This window comes from Microchirus variegatus, assembly GCF_963457635.1.
Source record: "Microchirus variegatus genome assembly, chromosome: 3".
NCBI classification, from domain to species: domain Eukaryota; kingdom Metazoa; phylum Chordata; class Actinopteri; order Pleuronectiformes; family Soleidae; genus Microchirus; species Microchirus variegatus.
This window is the reverse complement of record NC_139804.1, coordinates 24,481,166-24,502,349: the sequence shown is the minus strand read 5'-3', so window position 1 is coordinate 24,502,349 and position 21,184 is coordinate 24,481,166. Positions and strand designations below refer to the sequence as shown.

At 39.4% G+C, this 21,184-nt stretch overlaps 1 protein-coding gene across 2 annotated transcripts in view; it reads left to right on the top strand.

Moving 5' to 3' along the window:
• Positions 1–21,184, top strand: part of dscamb (Down syndrome cell adhesion molecule b) — a gene marked incomplete at both ends in the record, with an annotated part of 107,237 nt that overhangs the window by 67,101 nt on the left and 18,952 nt on the right. For both annotated transcript variants that reach the window (XM_083887399.1, XM_083887398.1), the window contains 9 exons: positions 961–1,107; positions 2,237–2,515; positions 3,926–4,201; positions 5,474–5,770; positions 6,677–6,949; positions 9,467–9,745; positions 9,935–10,054; positions 12,272–12,451; positions 20,813–21,009. In XM_083887399.1, the coding sequence (XP_083743525.1) occupies positions 961–1,107; positions 2,237–2,515; positions 3,926–4,201; positions 5,474–5,770; positions 6,677–6,949; positions 9,467–9,745; positions 9,935–10,054; positions 12,272–12,451; positions 20,813–21,009 (2,048 nt within the window). The remainder of the gene's footprint in view (positions 1–960; positions 1,108–2,236; positions 2,516–3,925; positions 4,202–5,473; positions 5,771–6,676; positions 6,950–9,466; positions 9,746–9,934; positions 10,055–12,271; positions 12,452–20,812; positions 21,010–21,184) is intronic.

Here is a 21,184-nt window from a genome sequence, read left to right as displayed (position 1 = left end):
TATGTAGAGCAATCAAAAAAGTTCTAACTGTACAGTTAGAAAAAAAAATCCTCCGCAGAAGATGAATTTGAGTCAAAACCTTGATTTGTGTTTGTATAATTTTGCCTCACTGCTAAAGTTTGCATGTTTTGTTGTCAGTCAAACGACAGGAAACACACAGAGGGAAGTGGGAAACTAGAAACCTCTTTTTAATCCCTAATTAAACTCTTGAAATTTTAATTTCAACTATTTTTAGGGCGAAATTAATATGTTTTGATATTGATATATGACTTTTTGAGAAATGCGCTGAACTGCTATAATGCTTTTCCTTAATCCTGTGATGTTGATGGTATTTTACTTCTAAACCCAACAACATTACCTGCAGCTATGACAAGGCTGTGTCATAGCATTCCCACCACTGCACAGTGACGACAATCTCCTGTAAATTGCTTTTTCGATCAGTTTTGACATCAATCTGCTCCCATGGGAATGTGGGCTTCCATGTGATGGCACAGAGTGAGGTTTCATTCCTTATGGATGTTGACAACCCCACTCAGTCTGGTTTGATCTCCAGAATTAACATAATATTACCATATCTATACAGACCTGACTGTGACAGCCAAAGAGGGTTTTTAGATTCCACATTTGGCACCAAGTCAATGACAACACGAGAAAATGTATTGGTAGTTTGTTTTCCATTATGTGGATGATTTTTTTATCACATTATTTAACAGAATTACTTGAATTATTAGTAATTCAGCCTTAAATCTTCTGTAGTCGCTTTATTTACGTGAGATAAATTTCATTTTTTTGTTTTAGTTAAGTCGGTAATCTCATTTTAAATTAAAGAATAGCTTCAACTTCAACATTACCTGCTTCCAATTGAGAGTGTATAAATTATTTTCTGTTTTGATATCTGGATAACATCTACACAGCTGCAGTCTTTAATGTCTTCCCACTTGTTGTTCTTATCTCCTTTAGGACAAAGATATCTCATAACATCCACGGGAGCCTTGTATATCGCGGACGTCCTGCCAGAGGATGGGCTGAACAACTATCGCTGCACCACGCGCCACCGTTACACCGGAGAGACTCGTCAGAGTAACAGTGCACGTCTCATTGTGTCAGGTCAGTAAAACTCATACATGTACAGGTCCAAGCACAGTGGCGGCTATACCTCACAGTCAACAATACGCAGTACACCACATAATACCTTAACAGCATCAAGTCACAACACATGAAGCATTTCAGCAAATACCAACAAACACACAAGATTCACAATTTGAATATTTTTCTAATTGGAATTTTTCATGATGTCCGACATACTTTCCAAAATATTTCTTTTTAAAGACAGTTTCTCATTCAAATGAAATGAAACACACTTCAACGTAGACACTTCATCCACACACATAAAACGTGAAACTTTCATCCCTCGATTCAGCTCTTCCATGACCTTCACAGATTGTTTCACAGTTCCAGTTAAAAAATTCATGGAATTTCCAACCTCTTCCAGAATTTTACATCGGTGTGTCGTGTTCTGCTTCAGAGCGAGAACTCTTTTCTCTTTAACTCGCTCTGCAGTTCGCATATTTCCCCTTTTATACACGATTGTCAGCAGAACATGGAAAATGTATGACAACTAAACTATGTCATAATAATAATGACAATAATAATAATACATGATCGATAACCCAATCTGACTTTGTTATTCCATCATGCAGTTTTGTGTACAATGACAATAAAGTTGATTTCCTTTCCGTATTTGTATAGTGCAGAATATTTCATTTTTGTGATTACTGCAAAATGTATGTATTCAGATTCACATTTTGCACCATTTTTTGCACCAAATTCTGTATCTAATGTGAGCATCATTATGGCTACATGATGTAGCAGTATTAGAATAGGGTGAGACAAATGTTTCACAGGCTGAATTATTAACTTAAAAATAATACTAACCAATTATACCACATGTTAATGTTACATTATGGCATATGCTACAGTGTAGTCTGATGAAAGTAGGTATATTTATAAATAATGGAATGATTGACAAGAGCCAATTTGCAGTGACAACTTCAGTTTCTTTGCCACAATAATTAAAAAATGATGGCTAATATAATACAGTTTGTGTCTCTCCTGTGCTTTGCATAAAGAAATATACACAACTGTAGCTTGACCTCAATAATCAATATTAGATTATACTATCAAGTGCCTGGCAAACCTCACCACTAATTAACGCTAAAATCTCTGCTCCTTCCAGACCCGACCAATGCTGAGCCAGGCATCTTGGATGGCTTTGACCACCGAGAGGTGATGATTAATCATCGGGTGGAGCTGCCCTGTAAGTCTTCAGGCTACCCGTCGCCAAAATCTCGCTGGCTGAAAGACAACAGCCCTTTGGAACCCGACAGCCGCTTCCGGCAGACGACCACTGGGTTGCTGATAGAAAGCACACAGCCAAGTGACTCTGGGATATACGTTTGTGAGGTGTGGAACAGTTATGGCAACGCAGAAGTCATGGGACGCCTGTATGTGAAACGTAAGTCTGTCAGTAAACCGAGGTGAACCTCTGCATTTTCTGTACATTGGTCATTCACATGCAGTGTTTATGTACCTCATTTGTTAACTACATCACTCACAAATCAGGAACACGGCAGATGTTTACAGAGTCAGAGTGAATGTCACAGCAGTCAGTGAGTTTGGAGTTTCCTCACGCTTATTAATTTGAAGCAGCTAAATTGAATCAATGTCACTTTGAGTCATTTACTTAATGCTCTCTGGAAACACTTTAAAACTTGGGAGCAGAGCTGTTACTAACAATAATTTTTAAGTGTTGATTTATTGGCTGATGATTTGGCAGGTTATTTGGTTTATAGAGTCACACGCAGCAGTGCGGAATGTGAAAAAGTGCAAACTGACATCATTCAGTTGCTTGTTTTGCACAGTCAGTCGTACATCTCAACAATATTAAGCTTACTGTCACAGAACAAGACAAGAGCAAATGTTCACATTTAACATACTCGAATTGGGGGTTTAGTGTTTCTGCTGCATCCTTCTTCTAAAAACGGGCTCTGTCACGCAATACTATCAGACCTGACTGAGGACGTGTTTGTGCGAATACAGTGATACTGCTGATGAAAAGCTGAAAGACATTATTTTGAGCAGTAGAATTCACTTCTGAATCTTTTTGTGGACGCTTCTTTGTGTTTTCAGTCATTCTTCAACCTGTTTGCAGCCATCTCACTTTACTAGAGCAGCGTTGCTTGACATTCAACAAATCACTTCCTTTGTGCAGTCACCTGGCAACACAAGATCTAAACACTGCTATACTGAGAAACACAGGCAGATATGAATATACGATTTATTTACATTTGAAAGTTATGCAATACAGTTTTAATTAATCAAGAATATAGTAAATAATGGAGCAATTACAGTCACCAATAATTATTGATCCACCATTGTCCACAATGTGCTGAAAAGTAATTGCTTTTATCCTGAGATTTGGATTAGATAATTTTTCAGAAATGCATCCATGCTAAGTAATTCAAATCTAAACACTCTCCTCTAGCTTCCAGTTTCCGTATCGTCCTCTTAATATAGCTATAACAATTATTAATTCACTATTTAAATCTCTCCATCCATTATGAAAACCACTGGTTATCTTTGAGCTGATAAAAGGGAGTTTTTTTTTCTCTCCACTGATGCCTGGTGTTTACTCATTGTGTGCATTGTTGGGTTTCACTGCTGTTCACTGATGGTGTCTATGTGCAGTGCCTTGAGATAGGTATGTTGTGATTCGGCACGATAATAATAAAATTTAATTGAATTAATATTGGAAGAGGCAGCTGCACCCTGGACAGGTCGCCAATCCACTGCAAAGCCAACATCCAGAGACAAACACATTCACGCACCTCTGTCCAACACAGATTTTTTGTTTTTGTGTCCTCAGAGCCCTTAAAGGTGGTGGTCAGCCCTCGGAAGGTGAAAGGCAGCGTGGGTAGCAAGGTGTCTCTGTCCTGTAGCGTGAGCGGCTCAGACGAGTATGAGCTGTCATGGTACCGCAACGGAGAGATCATCTACCCAGGCAACAATGTTCGTTTCACTGGGGTCAACCGAGAGAACCTCATCATGGAGGGAATGTCAAAGAGTGACGGCGGAGCCTACCAATGCTTCGCCAGGAAGGGCAAGATGTCTGCACAGGACTTTGTGCAAGTCATCCTTGAAGGTAAAATGTCATTTGTAGGGTGGAGCATGAACACAAATGCTGACCAAAAGCCACATTATGGTAGCTGTCGTATGCATAATCAATGAGTTAGCAGATGCAGGTTCAGGCCTTGCAGATCAATACTGGTTTTATGTGTTAATGGTATTCTCTTGTGATTCTCAGCTGTAGCCTCAGACTTCACAAACACATAGAAAAAAACACGCCACACACTCTTGCATCCAATAGCTTACCTTGGCATTGTTGCTGAGGCAACTGTCTCCTGTGCCCAGGGAGCTGTAAAAAGAAGATATTGATAATCTATAATAATGTGAAACAGACCTAGATTATCAGAGAGAAGCAGCAGGCAGACACAAACATCTCAAAAGCCAACCAGCCTCTGTGTCTGTAAGGAAAGCTCCTGGATCACTGTTCATGATGACAGCTACGCATGCGACGATACAGTATGAAGCATAACTACACAAAATAATGAATTCTTGAAAACATAATTATATTTCCTTTACTTTTGCTTTGGTTGAGACTTTATAGTGTGTCATAAATTGCTTTTATAAAAAAGAAGATTCACTGAGAGCGAATAACATATCACCATGTAAATGCACAATATGTAATCTTTGCATCTATCGATCGAGTTTTTTGGGAAGGGCTTTGGCGGCGGAATGCACAGCAAATGACAATGAAAAGTCATATTAGTGACAAATGCACACAATAAAATGAAAAATAATAAACAAAAGACAACACACTGGTAGTAGTACTGAATGTTTCCCTCCTCATTTGATGTTTCATATGTAGTTTCTCACAAGTTATAGCTGTCATACATGGTAGTTGTATGTGCTGTACAACAGACATGGAAGCTGCAGGAGAGTCGAAGGAGAGTTCACTGTACATGCCGTTGCCTGTTCTGGTGTCCATTCATTCAAAGTTCTGCTTCTATGGACATTTGACAATTAACGTCATCAAAGGCCGACCAAAATTAAATGGTCCTTTATCTTGAATAATATACACATTTAACTTTATAGATTTGAAGAGTATTGGAAAATATTTAAATGACGTAATTAAACTATTCAAAAATGTACAAACATTAGCATTTTTTTACTTTTATACTTTTTTTTAACATTTTTAGATATTTTGATGCAGAAATGTTTCCTATTCTTTAAACACAGTACTGCTCGTGTGCAGAAACCAAACTCTCATTACTGTTAAGGTTTTGTCACAGTTTAACCATCGTTTCATTTACCACAACGTCTCTCCCGTGTCCCGCCGTGTCCTCCACCACAGATGGCACGCCGAAGATCCTGTCGGCCTTCAGCGAGAAGGTGGTGAACCCAAACGAGCCTGTCTTCCTATTCTGCAATGTCAAGGGCACACCGCCTCCCAGGTGCACCTGGTCGCTGGACGATGACCCAGTCATCAAAGACAGCCACCACCACCTGGGCCACTACGAGACCCACGAGGGCCACGTGGTCAGCCAGCTCAATGTGACCCACACCCAGGTGCAGGATGGCGGGGTGTACCGGTGCACGTGCAGCAACTCGGCCGGGGTTGTGTACCACCAGGCTCGAATAAACGTAAGAGGTGCTTGTCAAATCAGCTCCTCCAAGAACAACAATACACATACCTGTCTGTCTCTCTGTGTGTCTATGTCTCCTTTTCCTGCTGACTGTCTGGCATTTGCTAAACATGAGTGCTGGATGATGTTTGGTTGTGAAAAATGAAAGTTGCATGACTAGTTTTCCTTCCATTTTAAAGAATTACGTATCTTTAATTGCATTTACAGGCATTTGCTTCAATTGAAGTCCTTCTAAATAATGTATTATTTACTTTACTCCATTGCGTACAGGTATTAGTTTGCTCATTGCAGTCTTGTTGCTCTATATAGCCAAACGAATGATCCTGGTTTACAGCACAGAAGTAAATCTGGATATAGGTTTACATGGTTTGGTTTTTAAGTAACCAATACAGAAATAAATTACTTCTAGTTGCATGAATTAATCTAGCTGTGGGCCGCTGTGTGTAAGTGCGTGTGCATTCATGTTTGTCTGCGTTTATGTGTTTCCTCAGCAGTAAATTAAAATATTATACAATAAATATCATGTGGGTGACCAGCAAGAGCCGACTTCTTGGTATGAGTGGAACTGTGTAATTTAAACGTTCACTTTGCCCTCAAATTGTTAGCACCTTTTAATCAGCGTGACATTTTGCCTCCTTCTTCTTCTAAAGCTCTTAAGTTAAACAAAAAGCAACAACAGTAGTTTCGTAATATAACGAAGTCAAATGTACAGGACCATTTGCAAAGCTGAAACGTAAAGTAACGATTATGTTCTCAGTTAAACTGGCAGCTGACCTCACAAATCTTATAATACATTTTGAAAATTCATCATCAAATCTGCACTGCACAATTCATTGTGATTTGATGTCAAACACCACTATCCATGAAATGTTTTGGTATAGGTTCCTTTCTCATTCTCTGTCACCTTTTAGGCCGTGCCAGCATTCGTCCAATGAAAAACATCACAGCCATTGCTGGAAGGGATGCCTTTATTCACTGTCGTGTGATTGGTTACCCGTACTACTCCATAAAGTGGTACAAAAACTCTGCACTGCTCCCATTCAACCACCGACAGCGAGCGTTTGAAAACAACGGCACACTGAAGCTGACCAACGTGCAACAAGTGGATGCTGGCGAGTACAACTGCAAAGTGATGGTTCAGCCCAACAAGATGGACTCTCAAAGTGTCCACCTACGGGTGAGAGGTAAGCTGAATCGATTTTGTGCAGAAAATATTTACATAGATATGAGGTTTAACCTTGAGAAGTTATTGTTGTACATTTAAATCCCATAGTATCTATTATATGTGTGTATGTATGTATGTATATGCATGTTTTAATCTGTTCATTTTAAAACAGAGGATGGTGCACAGATTAGGTGTGACTCAGATTTCATGAGTTAATTAAAAATTTTGTTAATATTATATTTTTTTTTTCCCTCATCAGCTACATTAGAAAATTAAAATCACCCTATGCTCCCTTACAACTGTAGGCCTGCAGTTTTCAAACATGTTAGTTTAGCTTAGTATAAAAGCCAGACACTTGGGGAAATGGCTCATTATGTCTGGCCAAGAAGTAGTCTGGCACATGTCCCTAATAAAACAACAAATTGCTATTTGAATTGAATTAACTAAGATGTAATATTTATATAGTGGGTTCTGTTACTTTTATATGGTGTTGTTAACGTCTTCTAGTCTCCAGAGACCAGTGGGCCATGAAAACCCATAGGATGCAGGCCTACTGTGTTGTGTTTTGCTTCATTTTGCTTTACCCCCTGGGAATGTCAAACATGTTATGTTATAGCACAAGTGAATTTTAATTCATTGACATGCACAAAACTAAAACCAATAACTGGATGAAACTGGACATTGAATTCAAGCTTGCACACATTGCACTCGATATGACCTCATTCTGTCCAAAACACATAGGTTCACGGCTTGCATTGATGATGGGTTTCATATTGAATTATATTCTTATGTTTTTTTATATATATAGATTATGAGCTCTGTAGAGCCCCCTCGTCGTAATGATTATTTAGTAAGCAGCAAAGCTTTTATTAATGTTAAACTTTTGCTTCAAATTGTCACTTCTTTAACTTTATGTTGATTTATGTGTCTGATGGTGAGGAAAATTCTACTTGAAAACTCTTGCCTCCAAAATCACATACTAATATAGCAAAATAAGATGTAATGTTCCAAACAGAATGTAAAGCACTGCAAAACAAAAAAACAACCCTTTGTTACAGTATTAATTCATACAGAAATACATATATTTATACTGGAATTGAAACACAATATATGCTGTTTTCTCTAATCTGTTACTTTTATTACATTAGTACATAGTACGGTAGTACATAGTACAGTACATTTTATTCTGTATGTACTTATTCCATCTACCTGCATAGGGAGAACAGATGTAAATTAGCCAGTGGCTATAATCTGGCATATTTACATGATCGTTAATGTGAATAAGTAAATATACTCACTAGACGGGCATTAAATTAATCTTGTAAAGACTGTTTCAGAGATAGTTAACAGCTGAGTGATGATCGCCACTGAAAAATACAACCTGTAATAGATAATAGAAAAAGGGCCTTCCCATTATGCCCTATTTCCCTGCCTCTGTACAGTATGTTAAGTTGTTGTCATTATATTACGCTGTCCGTGGAGCGAGGAAGGCGGAGGGTGGTGGAAGAGAGTAAGAAGAGAAAGAGAGTGATGATATAAAGCAACACTACCCAGTGGTGCTGTAGCAAGCGAGTGCATTTGTTAATTTACTCCGCTCATGCTTAAAATGCGGAAGCGTCTTTGGGGATCCCTGGAGTCCATTATCTCTACTTTGTTGTGAATTAAATAAGCTGCTAAAGTGCTGCTTATTTCACAGTTATTTGAACTCAGTGGACACTCAAACACACATGACTTGTGTGATGGCTGGAGATTTACCAGAGAATAGAACACAGGCAATTTGATTACATCTTCATCTAGAACTGTGTGATTATATCGTATTTTTGCAGCCAAATTGACTTTGAGTACCGGTTTTATTTTTTTTCTGACGACAAGCTACTGCTGCAATCAAGGTTTCTGATCATCGGGTAAAATGGTTCATTAAAGCCGATTTGTAAGCACTTTTAGAAGGGTTGTAAATAAATACACTGCTTGACAAAACATATGGATACATTATTTATTTATTTAGTTAGATTGACTTACTATGAGATGATTCAGGATTGAAATAAATAAATGCTTGTTCTTCGTTTCATAACATAATGTCCACCAAACCAATGGGAAATGGGCCAGTGAGGATAAGAAATGCAACGTTTGGTTAGATCGTATTAGACTGATCACATTTATCAACACTGTGAGACACAGCGTGTCAATATCAGTCATTATCTTCTTGATACAATTATGGATCTTGATGTTGGTGTGATCTTTTATTGCAGATCAAAATAATAATTATATTTTGTGAGACAGACATGTAGTGTAGTGTTGGTCCATATGTATTTTAAGATCCTTTTTCTAAAAGGACAAACTGTTCCAGTCTGAGAGTGATGGGGGAACTACTGCAGAATCCGTAGCTATCTATGTCTGTTATATTCATTCAGTGACCTCTTAAAAGCAAGATGGTTAGAATATTGTAGGATTACTCTTAAAAAGAAAAGGGACCTGGCACCAACTTATGGCTTAAATCACATGCCATCCTTTTGTCTCTCTTCTCTCATCCCTACAGTCCCTCCTTACATCCAGCCATTTGAGTTCCAGCGTTTTACTATTGGTCAACGTGTCTTCATCCCCTGCGTGGTCATGTCAGGCGACCGGCCACTGGACATCACGTGGCAAAAAGATGGAAGGCCAATCCCCATCAGTCTGGGTGTGACTGTGGACAACATTGACTTCACAAGCTCTCTGCGAATCTCCAACTTGACGCCTGACCACAATGGCAATTATACTTGCATTGCTCGCAATGAGGCTGCTGTTGTGGAGCACCAAAGTCAGCTCATTGTCAGAGGTGAGGAAGCAAAAAGAATATAGCAAACACATAACCCCAGGGCCGCTGACTTCAATAACTGATTCCCTCTGTCCAAATGTGTTAGTGTAGTGTTTGACTAGTTCTTTCTAACATGTGTGATCTATTTCAGAGACATCCTTAATGTCTGTTCACTGTTAACCTCTGCTTGTGTCTGTGTTTGTGTCTCAGTTCCTCCTCAGTTTGTGGTTCAGCCTGAGGATCAAGATGGGATCTATGGGAAAACTGTGACTCTCAACTGCTCTGCTGAAGGGTACCCACCTCCCACCATTGTATGGGAGCACTCAAAAGGTACATTAAGCACAAATTACTCTCTGCCATTGGGAGTTCAGTCTTTTTACTGCTAAATGAACACTGCTCACCTAAAGGAGACATGCAGGTCAGTGCACCAATAACAATAACAGCTGGTCTCTGTTTTAGGCCATAATCTCAATGAAGTTTCTGGACTATATTAAACTGCAGTGTTTGCTGGTTTAAGTCTGTAGCTTTTGTTGCACTATGCTGTCCATTTTCTTATCTTTAAAAGTCATGTCGTCAAAAAATGCATAAACAGAAGAAAATTGCATTTATGTTACACAACAAAATTATGAAATATGAAACGAACACACATGATTGACCTGTAAAATATGTTTTTCCATGGCTTATATTAAAAGTCAGATGTTTTTGCTCTTTCTCCAACACAATTTAAAATGCTCGAGCTGTGTATCTTATACATGTAGCAGCTGTGTGCGTAGGTGTGTCACATACACACGCGCACACACATCTGGACTGAAAACATGAAGGTGATCTTCAGAGGTTGATTCTTTATCCCGACAATTTTGGCCGTGACCCATAATCCATAAATAGGCTAAGGTGTCAAAAAAAACAGAGAGACAGTCAGGCGGGATGGCAGCAGGTGAGTTCAGCCACTTGAACAGGGTGAATGAAGAGGGGCCCCAGGTGTTTGCTCCATCATCCATATAACCACAGATGAAAGCTTTGACAACAGAAGGACAACAATCACGGACCATGTGTGCATATGTGTCTGTATGTGTGTGTGTGCATGTGCACCAGGCCCCATGATCAAAGGAATGGAATATTCTTTGATTCTTCTTTGCGTGCGTGCGTGCGTGCGTGCGTGCGTGCGTGCGTGCGTGCGTGCGTGCGTGCGTGCGTGCGTGCTCCAGGTATTTCTCATCTTGTGGGACCTAAATCTGTTTACACATTATGGGGACTTGTCTTCCTTATGGGGACAAAAAAAAAGTCCCAATAACATATATTACTACATTTTAAGGTGAAGACATGTTGTATGGTGAGGATGAGGATGAGGATGAGGATGAGGGTTAGGGTTAGGGTTAGGGTTGGGCCAGTATTAGTTATGCGTGTGTCTGTGTCCTCTTGCTTGTATGTTATTAAATCAGGAGGTATTAGCCAGAGCCAAAAAAATGAAAATTACTGTAAAATACTGTTGTAAGCCAGAGTGCAGTCTGGCATGCTTTTACTGTAACAGAAGTAGCTAAGAGCCAGGTGAGTGTCGCTGGGAGATATAGAACAGCAAGTAAAGGTCAACAGCTATTAGCAAAATGACTAGCACTATTTGGATATGCAAAATCCATAATTCAAGGAGGACACATCTCCCTCCCCCTCTCCCTCCCTCCCAGAGGGGAGAGCAGGAACAAAGTCAACACTTGACCCTCCGCTCACCACGGCCACTTGACTGCATTTTAATTAAAAAGCAAGAACCCACAGGTCACTAAGTGGTCTAATCTTTAACATTAAATATATAGATAATAATTACACAGAGGCGGCAGACACAATATCTCATTTCAGTGATGCTTTAGTGGTTATTTTGTGAAATTGTGAAATACATACATTTATGGTGAACATTTATGGTGAACATACATGTATGGATTACATCAGAATGCATCTTAAATCCATAAATGTTTGGATTTTTTATTTAAAGCAACACAAATGCTAAGTAAGAAAAAAAAAAATCCTCATCTAGCTACATAAACATCTTTGAATCTCACTGGCTGGGCCTGGTGTTGAAGGCTGCCAGCAGTCATGATTGGCCTTTCTTTCCCCTCTGTGTGTTGAAACTCTGCACCAATCTGCTGTTTTGAAACATGACCATGTTTCCTCCGACTGCATCATCATTACCAGTGGCCTGTGCTGCTTCTCTCTGCTCAGCAGCTGTTTGGGGTGGTTTAAGGATTTAGGCTCAGTGTTCAGAAATGTGTTTACAAGCTTCCCTAAATCTGACAGGCTTTGTCATCAAATCTGTAAACACAGGCACATGGGGACACATGCATGCACACACATGAACAAAAACGCAAAGGTGCATCGTCGCAGTGCAGAACCCCTGGTATGTCTTGTGCTGGTTTTGACACATCTGATTTGAGACGCATCTCAAACCACCTCCAAACACAAAAATAATCCAAAAATACTGTCTATCTGAACAAGACTTACAAGACTCCTTGTTTAAAATTGTTTTGCTTTGCTAATATTTTCTCTTCCTGCTGCCACCAGGTGCGGGTGTCCCCCAGTTTCAGCCCATCCTTCTGAACAGCGGCTCTCGTATCCAGCTGCTGAGCAACGGCTCACTGCTCATCAAGCACGTGCTGGAGGACGACAGTGGCTTCTACCTGTGTAAGGTCAGCAACGACGTGGGAGCTGATGTCAGCAAGTCCATGTACCTCACCGTCAAAAGTAAGAGCCTGCGTCAATAACAGCTGATGGGCAGTAATCAATAAAGTGTGTGTGTGTGTGTCTGTATGTTGGTGCAACAACCAGGAGCTGGAATCTCAGTTAAAGATAGTTAGTGGAAGGGAGGCGATGCAAATCAGCAATATCAATAGACAAGCTGTACAAATGATGAACACAGTGATCTGAGAATCCCAGATCCTGATTATACTTCATTCAATGCAAGCAATTACATGCTAAAGAGGCTAAGCAAAGCATTATAAAGATCTTGATCCTGACTTGACACAAGGTAAAAACAGATTAGCTTCCAAAAGATTATGAGGACACTACAATCAAACCTTTAGTGCATCTGTTAAAATATTTAAGTCAAATGCAGCATTTAAGGACCAGATGTTATTGAGTAAGTGTGTGCATGCAGACAGCTGTCCCTAAGCATGTTTCTCTATACATGCATGTGTGCACTTGTTATTGCCGCAATCAGCGTCCCTGATCACTTGTCTCTTGCCTTCTGTTAGTGTTAGCATGTAGTTCCAATAGTGCAAAAAGTGGTTCCTCATTTCCATTGTGCTTCGACATACGTGAGGCTTATATTCCCTTCAATACATTTATTAAAAAGGAGCATGACGAGGGCCACTGATGGACAGGGTGGATATTCCAAAAGTTCATCATACAACTGTTATGTCATATCAAATCGTTTCTTTCAATCAAATGATATGTATTTAAAAGTTCAATTTAGATTTGTAGCATACAAAGCTGCAGGTGTCGCTGTGTAAAACTCAGTCAGTGCAGCTGTAGCACCCACTGAGTTGCGACACAGCATGTTAACCCATGTCTGTACTAACTGTAGCATATCCAAAAGGTGGCAAATAATAAATTGAAATTACGTTTAGTCCACGATATGATGGTGCTGCTGTATATACTGGACTCCATTATATCAGCAAGAGTCTTTCAGAGTCACTAAGATGGTCGACCATAAACAAGTTAGAGTGAGATGATATAGATCAGTAATCCAATCAGCACTGAACAGCGCAGCTCATTCTCCCCTCACTTCATAGTGTGTGGGTGTGTGCGCATATATACTGTGTGTGTATATATATACACATATACAGTACAGACCAAAAGTTTGGACACACTTCCTCATTCAAGTAAATGGAAAGGTGTGTCCAAACTTTTGGTCTGTACTGTATACATAGTAAATAAAGTCATGCATTTTATCTGGACACTGACTCCACGTTGTAACAGCCGAAAGGAATCACTCCAAAACGCATTTTGTCCTTGTTTTATTTGCTAACTATTAACTACTACCCAATATTTCTCCATAAAATATATGTCTGAGATATGGATCAGGTGCGCAATGCTGATTTATCAATGTGTTTGTATTAGTGAACCTTTGAAGTCTCCTGTAAAGTCACAAAAAGATCTCTTCTGACTTTGTCACCCCTCAGAAAAACGTGTTACTATCCAGCCAGTATGATATTTCTGTATCCTATCCTATATCATACATGATTTAATTATGCGGAGGACTAATGAAGACTGTGGCTCTAACATGATACTACAGTACAGATATCCACATCAAATGTGGGGACAGTGCTATTTTTACGCTTTGTCCATTTATGTCGTGAATGATGTGTCTGACTGTGTCATTTAAACCCTCTCCGCCTTTGATTGAGTTGACATGTCATCTTCACAGCTAGAATAATTCATATTGCAGGAAACAGCTGTTATCTGGACCTCTGATGATGCTCTGTGCTGTTTGTCCTTCCTCTGTGCTGTGATTGGCTGCTCAGCCATTACATGCAGGCCCAGATGCACGAGTGTCACTCATCAACAGAAATAACACTTCATTCTCTTTAAACCCCAAACTATACTCATACACTCAAGATGTCTTCTGTAAAAGTGTACTTACTCGCATGAGCGCTTTGAAAAAGGGAACCATTACTGTGCTCAACATCCCCAACACCATTGCTCATAGTGTGTGTGTGGGTGTGTGTGTGTGTGTGTGTGTGCGTGCAGGTGCATGTGTGCACACATAATGCGCAAACTCTTGAGTGCATTTCTGCCTCATTTAAATCCATCAATACTTCAATTAGAAGCTGTTGAAGTGGCTCAAGAAAAGCTCAGACGGCACGTTTTGCTGCTTTATTTGCACTCTCTGGTTGTCTCTGTCCTGCATTTCCAGCAACGAGAGAAAGATTAAAAAGAATGTATTAATTGTTTGCCCTTGTTTGTTCTTAATGTACATTGCAAAACAAAGCATAATTGTTCTTACTATATATATATAAATTGTTTTATTGAATCACAGTGTGTAGGATTTTGGGATACATATACCAACCAACTGAAGACCTTCGCAAAACAACACAGCAGTAGAAAATTGTATAAATTTAACAAAGACAGCAGTTCCTAATGATAATACATGAATGAAGTCTCTGTTGATAGATCCCACTGAGGCTGCACATAGTGGACCTTTAAGATAGCAGTCAGAGAGTTGGATGAATTAGTCATTTATAGCTGATGAAATGTGCTAACAACAGTTGTAACAGCAGACGAGACATCTCTCGTCTGAAAATGAGAACTCATTGATAATACGACTCTGAAGGACATATTGAAATGGTAAATCATCTAACATACAACAAAAAATACTGCAAAATGTACTGAATGCTAAACTTAAGTTAAACCTAAAATTTCCTTTATAAAACTGTTTTATAAGCCACTGTTGGTTCAAGCCTGTATTTCCTGTCTGAAGAAATACAATTGAAGGCCCCTCCTCACTGTTGAGTGACAGAAAAGTCCACCTCTTTGTCTGTCTTGCTCTAGACCTCACTCCCCCTCTTCCTGCACCTTGCTGTCTTTGTTCCTTCCCTTCCCACCCCTCCCTCTCTATCCCCCCCCAGCTTTCATTTTATCCCTTGTCTCCCCTCTTCTTACTCACACTTTCTCCTCTACCCGCCTGTGTTTTATTACCATGCCCCTGTAATATCACTGGATATTAAAAAATATGCATCAGCCAAGCAATTATGGGCTATCAAAAAGAATAGGTTTTGCCCGGGGCCTTGCGAGCACTGCATGGTAGATGCATAGAGATTAGATAAGAAGGAAGCAGGCAAATAGCCTCACCTCGGCTCAGGCCACTGAAGCACTGGTGAGGATTTTAGAGCATTGTAGATACTGCAGTATATGTGTCACATATCTCATTCAAATGTGGACCGCACATACACAAACACACAAGGTCAAATTTAGTTTGAAAACTCTCCAGATTCACCAAGATGTATTGACTTAAAGTGTATTCACATACACAAATAAACTGGGTTCACACCTGGGTGCACACACCTACACAGATGAGCATATGCTCATGCATAAACTCACAAGTTCATACAGAGGCAGCTATCAACACACAAACACCCACAGACTTATGTCATTGTGCACCCTTCCTTTCTTTCAATTAGAACGCACACGCTTTGTCAGTGTTAACGCGCAGTGCCAGGGCCTCCGATTTAAACGGAGAAAATAGCCGCTGTTAAGGAGCAATAACATTTAGAGAAGGGGCTGAGGAGACTCTTTTAATAGGACTCACTTAAAATTCATAGTTGCTATGCAAAATAAATCAGCGATTTCCTCTGCGGGGGCAGTGGGAAAAGGGATGATGGTGTGGGGAGTAGGGGAGAGGGATGGGCTGCAAGTGAATAAGAAATGAGGTTTAAACGTCGGCAGTCCCAAGTCTGACACATTCCATCATGTCGGTGGTGGACGGGGGCATGCAATGCAAGTGCACGCGTGCGTACACACACACACATTATATTCTTGTACAGCAACCTTAGTGAGGACCTTTGTAGACATAATGCATTCCCTTGCCCCTTACCCTTACCTTCACCATCACATTTACATGCTTAATTTATAATGCTTAACCTAACCCTAACTTAAACCCAAGTCTAACCCTAAAGCCAAGCTTTAACCAACATAAATCCATTTAAATGTGTGAGGGCCTAACAAGGTCAACATGTCCTCACAAAGATAGGTTTGTATCAAAATGTGTCCTACAATAGCCTACTACAGACATGTACACACATATGCACACAAAGGCATGTATGTGTTTTGCATGCTGCTTTTGATTCTTTGTCTTTTTTTGGCGAAGAATCCTGAAATGTTTCCACTCTCTGCTTTTTAGATGCTCTGCTGTCATGGTTGTGCTGACTCAGGAGGACAGTTTAGCTTGTCTGTGTCTTCCATGTTCACAACAAAACCACACAGCGTCACTGACTTAGTCTTCTGCTGAGCCAAGAGTGCATCCGCTGGTCTGATTTGCTTCTTGGATGTTTATTTTGAAGTCAAATGCTTTTTTTAAGGTCTGAATTTGAATTCATTTGACAGCCTGAGGAGAAACACATCCAGCACACGTATGTAGCATTTCAGCATTCAATAGATGGCTGTTTATCAGGACATGGTGCAGGAATGAGAAATCCCTCTGACTAATATTCTGTCTTCTTAAGTTCTTATCTACCACCACCATGAGGTTGACAATTCTGGTTTCAAGCAACAACTGTCGGATGAATTCAGAGTGAATTTTTGCACACATGTGCATGTTCCCTTTAGGATAAATTATAATCTAACTTAAAGTGTATCCTCATAGAGCTGCTGTGGGCTCTTTGTATTTTAAACGTCAGATCTTCATGCAAATGTGTACAGTACATATGTAAATGTGTCAGTTAACGATGTACCAGTGAAATAATGAATAACCAAAATGTAAGTTTTTTTTCATAAGACAGAATGGGTGAGACTTTACACACCAGGGCAATGCACAGACTGCCAGACAAGTACAGCACGTAATAACTACTTGATTATAAATGCAAGTACTTGATTTTAATTTGTGTAATTGACTCATGATTGTCTAACCTCCCTGGTACTCAAACCATCCAGAGTGGCGTCATTTGGAAGCATAAACAAATTATTGCAAAGTAATCTAGATATTGTTTGACCCAGTGGGATGCTGTGCGTGCGTGTGTGTGTGTTTGTTAGGGTTATGTGCACATTTTGGGTGTCATTGCTTTTGATTAACCGCAAAAATCACAACAACTGTCTGATTCAATAACAATTGAACCACTACAAGTTCTGGTTCAATGGCAATTTGTATTCAATCAGTCTTCTTTATCATGCTGTTCAGATTTTGACATCATGAGACCAAGACAACAAAAATATATCTAGTTATTGAGAAATTTAGATTTTTTGTTGTGGTATTGCCACCGTTGTTGTTAGCTCTTGTTTGCGATAAAGAAATTACCATTGAATCCTTCTACTTAAATGCCCTGCTTTCATGGAAGAATATCGCTGTAACATGAACTTTTCATAGGGATATTCTTGGCAAATATCCCTAACTTTTTGTCAGTAGTATATATATATATATATTAGTGAGTGTGCATTCGGTGTGTGTTGTCCTTTATTTGAGTGTTGCTGTATGTGTTGGAATGTGAGTGTGTCTGTGACACAACAGCAAGGCCAGCGGACTTGTCTGCTGTGTAGGAATAATCAAAGTGCTCTCCCTCACTCCCTCTCTCCCTCTCTCTCATCATTAAATCATCACTGTCCTGGTGGGAGCCTGAGGAGGGAGATAGAGTGAGAGAACAAGGGAGCGAGAGGGGGGCAGGGTGGGGGTGTGTGTGGAGGGGGGGGGGGGGGGGGATCATAGTTAGCGCTGCAGGGGAACATGCTCTCTCTATCTCCTCCATCGTGTAGTGTGGCTGAGATGTGTCATGAGCACAAGTCTTCTCTGCTCTCTGTGCTCGCCCACTTAGCTCTCCCAGACACAGCCACTCTCACGCACACGCTTTCATACATATGCAGTTGAAGTAAAACACGTCCACGCAGACACGTTATTCAGAGTGTAGAGACATTCGCACAGTAACTCCGACTCACACACTGCATCTTTTCTGGAAGAGAAGACCTTCATCCGCTGCTGCTGCTGCTGCTGCTGCTGCTGCACCGCTACCTGCCAAATGTAGCTGCCACCACTGTCTTTTCCACTGACACAGTTTTTCACTACAGATACTGAAAACATCCTACTGCACATACTGCATCACCATAAAAAACTGGTGTAATGTAAATAAAGGTAATCCAATTACTCATTTGACAGAAACATAACACTTTAAAGCTGCTCTCATCGCAGCATCTGATCATTTTGGTGTCATGAGACACATGAGTCATAGTGAATTTACACAGTCACCTGAGCTCAGCTCTGCAGTTTTTTTTCTTTACTGTTCTGGTTTTCCTTCATTGTATAATTTCCAGCTGCTCTAAAATCTCAATGCATCAGAAGACAGACAAAAAGAAAAAAAAGAAAAAAAACTACAGGATAAATGATAATGAACATTATTTTAGTTGAGCCATAAATTATTATTAGTTATTGTTTGCTAGCTGTTGCAACTAGTTAAATTCCTATTAAACACGTCTGAACTAGACTATTATAGTAGTTACTCTTATTTCAGTTGACTATTTTGGATGTTTTTCAGTAATTATTTTTTGTTTATTTTGGAGTATGTTCCACTTATTTTATTTTGTATTGCTTACTTAAGTTGGACTGGCTGCCATTAAACTATTTTTGTACACACCATAAAATTACATTAAAGCTTATTTTGGTACAGTCGATCGTTGAACATTTGCTTCTACAAATTTCCTTGTACCTTGACTTTCTTTAATTAGATCAAATTTTTAAACCGTTGAATAACTGGAAGGAACCACATTCATTAAATAGTTTTACCTTTATTATATTGTGTGTAATCATAATTGATTGCCTCTGTACTGTCCATACTGATAAAGATTAGCACATGGATTCATTCTGCTCAGAACTGCAGAAGTTAATATGGTATAATCCAATTTGGGAGCTTCACACTTAAAAGATCATTACACCGTGAGTAGCACCTGAGCGCCTGTGTGTATGTCATAATCACAAGATGGGTTCGAGTGGAGAAGAAAGGACAGAATGAAGTGTGAGTGTGTTGAGGATGAGCATAGACTGGATCTGGGTGTGAGACATTCACAACAGTTCATTCTGTTGAACCACACACACACACATACATACATTCTTGTACTTGCTGCATACTGAGGACTGGGTTGCTGACAAAGCGAGGACCAGCATTTCCACTTTATAAATCAACACAATTACAAATATCTACTTCATGAATGACATCTACAAAGAACTACTGGTTGCAGTACCATAAAATGTCTGCAGGTAGACCCCCAGAGCAAAAAGGGCTGGAAAACTTTTTCGATTTTATTTTGTTGTTTCATTTTTGGTCCAACATTTTACAAAAACGTCATACTATACTATGTCTTCCAAAATTTGAAAAAAAAATTTGACCCAAAATTTGAAAAAAAAATTTGACCCAAAATTTGAAAAAGAAAATTGACCCAAAATTTGAAAAAAAAAATGTACGCAAAATTTGAAAAAAAATTTTTACCCAACATTTGAAAAAAAAATTTTTTACCCAAAATATTTGGTCCAACATTTGACAAAAACGTCATTCTATACTTTGTCGTCCAAAAATTTGAGAAAAAAATTTGACCCAAAATTTTTGGTCCAAAATTTGACAAAAACGTCATACTATACTATGTCATCCAAAGGTTGAAAAAAAATTTGGTCCAAAGGTTGAAAAAAATGTTGGTCCAAAATTTGAAAAAAAAAAATTGGTCCAAAATTTGAAAAACAAGATTTGGTCCAAAATTTGAAAAAAAAAATTTGGTCCAAAATTTGAAAAAAAAATATTGGTCCAAAATTTGAAAAAAAAGAATTTGGTCCAAAATTTGAAAAAAAAAGAATTTGGTCCAAAATTTGAGAAAAAGTCGTCCAAAATTTAAATTTTTGACAAATTGAGTATAGCATGTTATAGCAACCTAAGGAAGTGATTTCAATGAAAACAAAGTGAGGACTGGCCAAAATGTCCTCACTCCGTAAAAATGACCTCACTTTCTTGGTTAAAAACCCTCACTGGTCCTCAGTATGTGGCAAGTACAAGAACATACACACACACACACACACACACACACACACAAAGTCTAAATGTGTTACTAATGAGCCTGGTGTGTGGTTACAGCATAGAGCCAGACAGGCTCCACTTCATCCTCAGAAAGCAACCTGTTACCTTTCACTTTCAATCTGTCTTTTTCAAGTAGACTTAAATCATGATGGTGCATAGAATGTTTAAATAGTTATAATAATTGTCACAGAAAAAGAATGATGTTGAAAATGCATTGTTGCAGTGTGTTTGTTTTTATTTTTCAGTTGTCAGGGAATGTTATATTTAATTCGACTGGTGTCTTTCAACAGCATAAAACATCTTGACTGATACCATTGTACCTCAATCTTCTGTCCTTTTCATCCAGTCCCAGCCATGATCACCTCCTACCCAAACACCACTCTGGCCACGCAGGGGGAAGAGAAGAAGATGAGCTGCATCGCCCATGGAGAGAAGCCCATCATGGTGCGCTGGGAGAAAGAAGAACGCATCATCAACCCTGAGACCAGCAGATATGTGGTCACTGTCAAAGAAGTGGCTGACGAAGTCGTTTCCACACTGGTGGTGGGTTATCACTTTCACTGTGAATCAAATGGCTTTTGACTGTTATTTTTGATCTATTCAGAGCAGTGGAAAGCAGAGAGGAAGAGATTGGAAGTAAGGGCAGAGGGAATTCTTGTTGAAATACATACACAAAATATTCAAGTGTGGCATGAAATATTGAAGAGTTTCCTTCCAG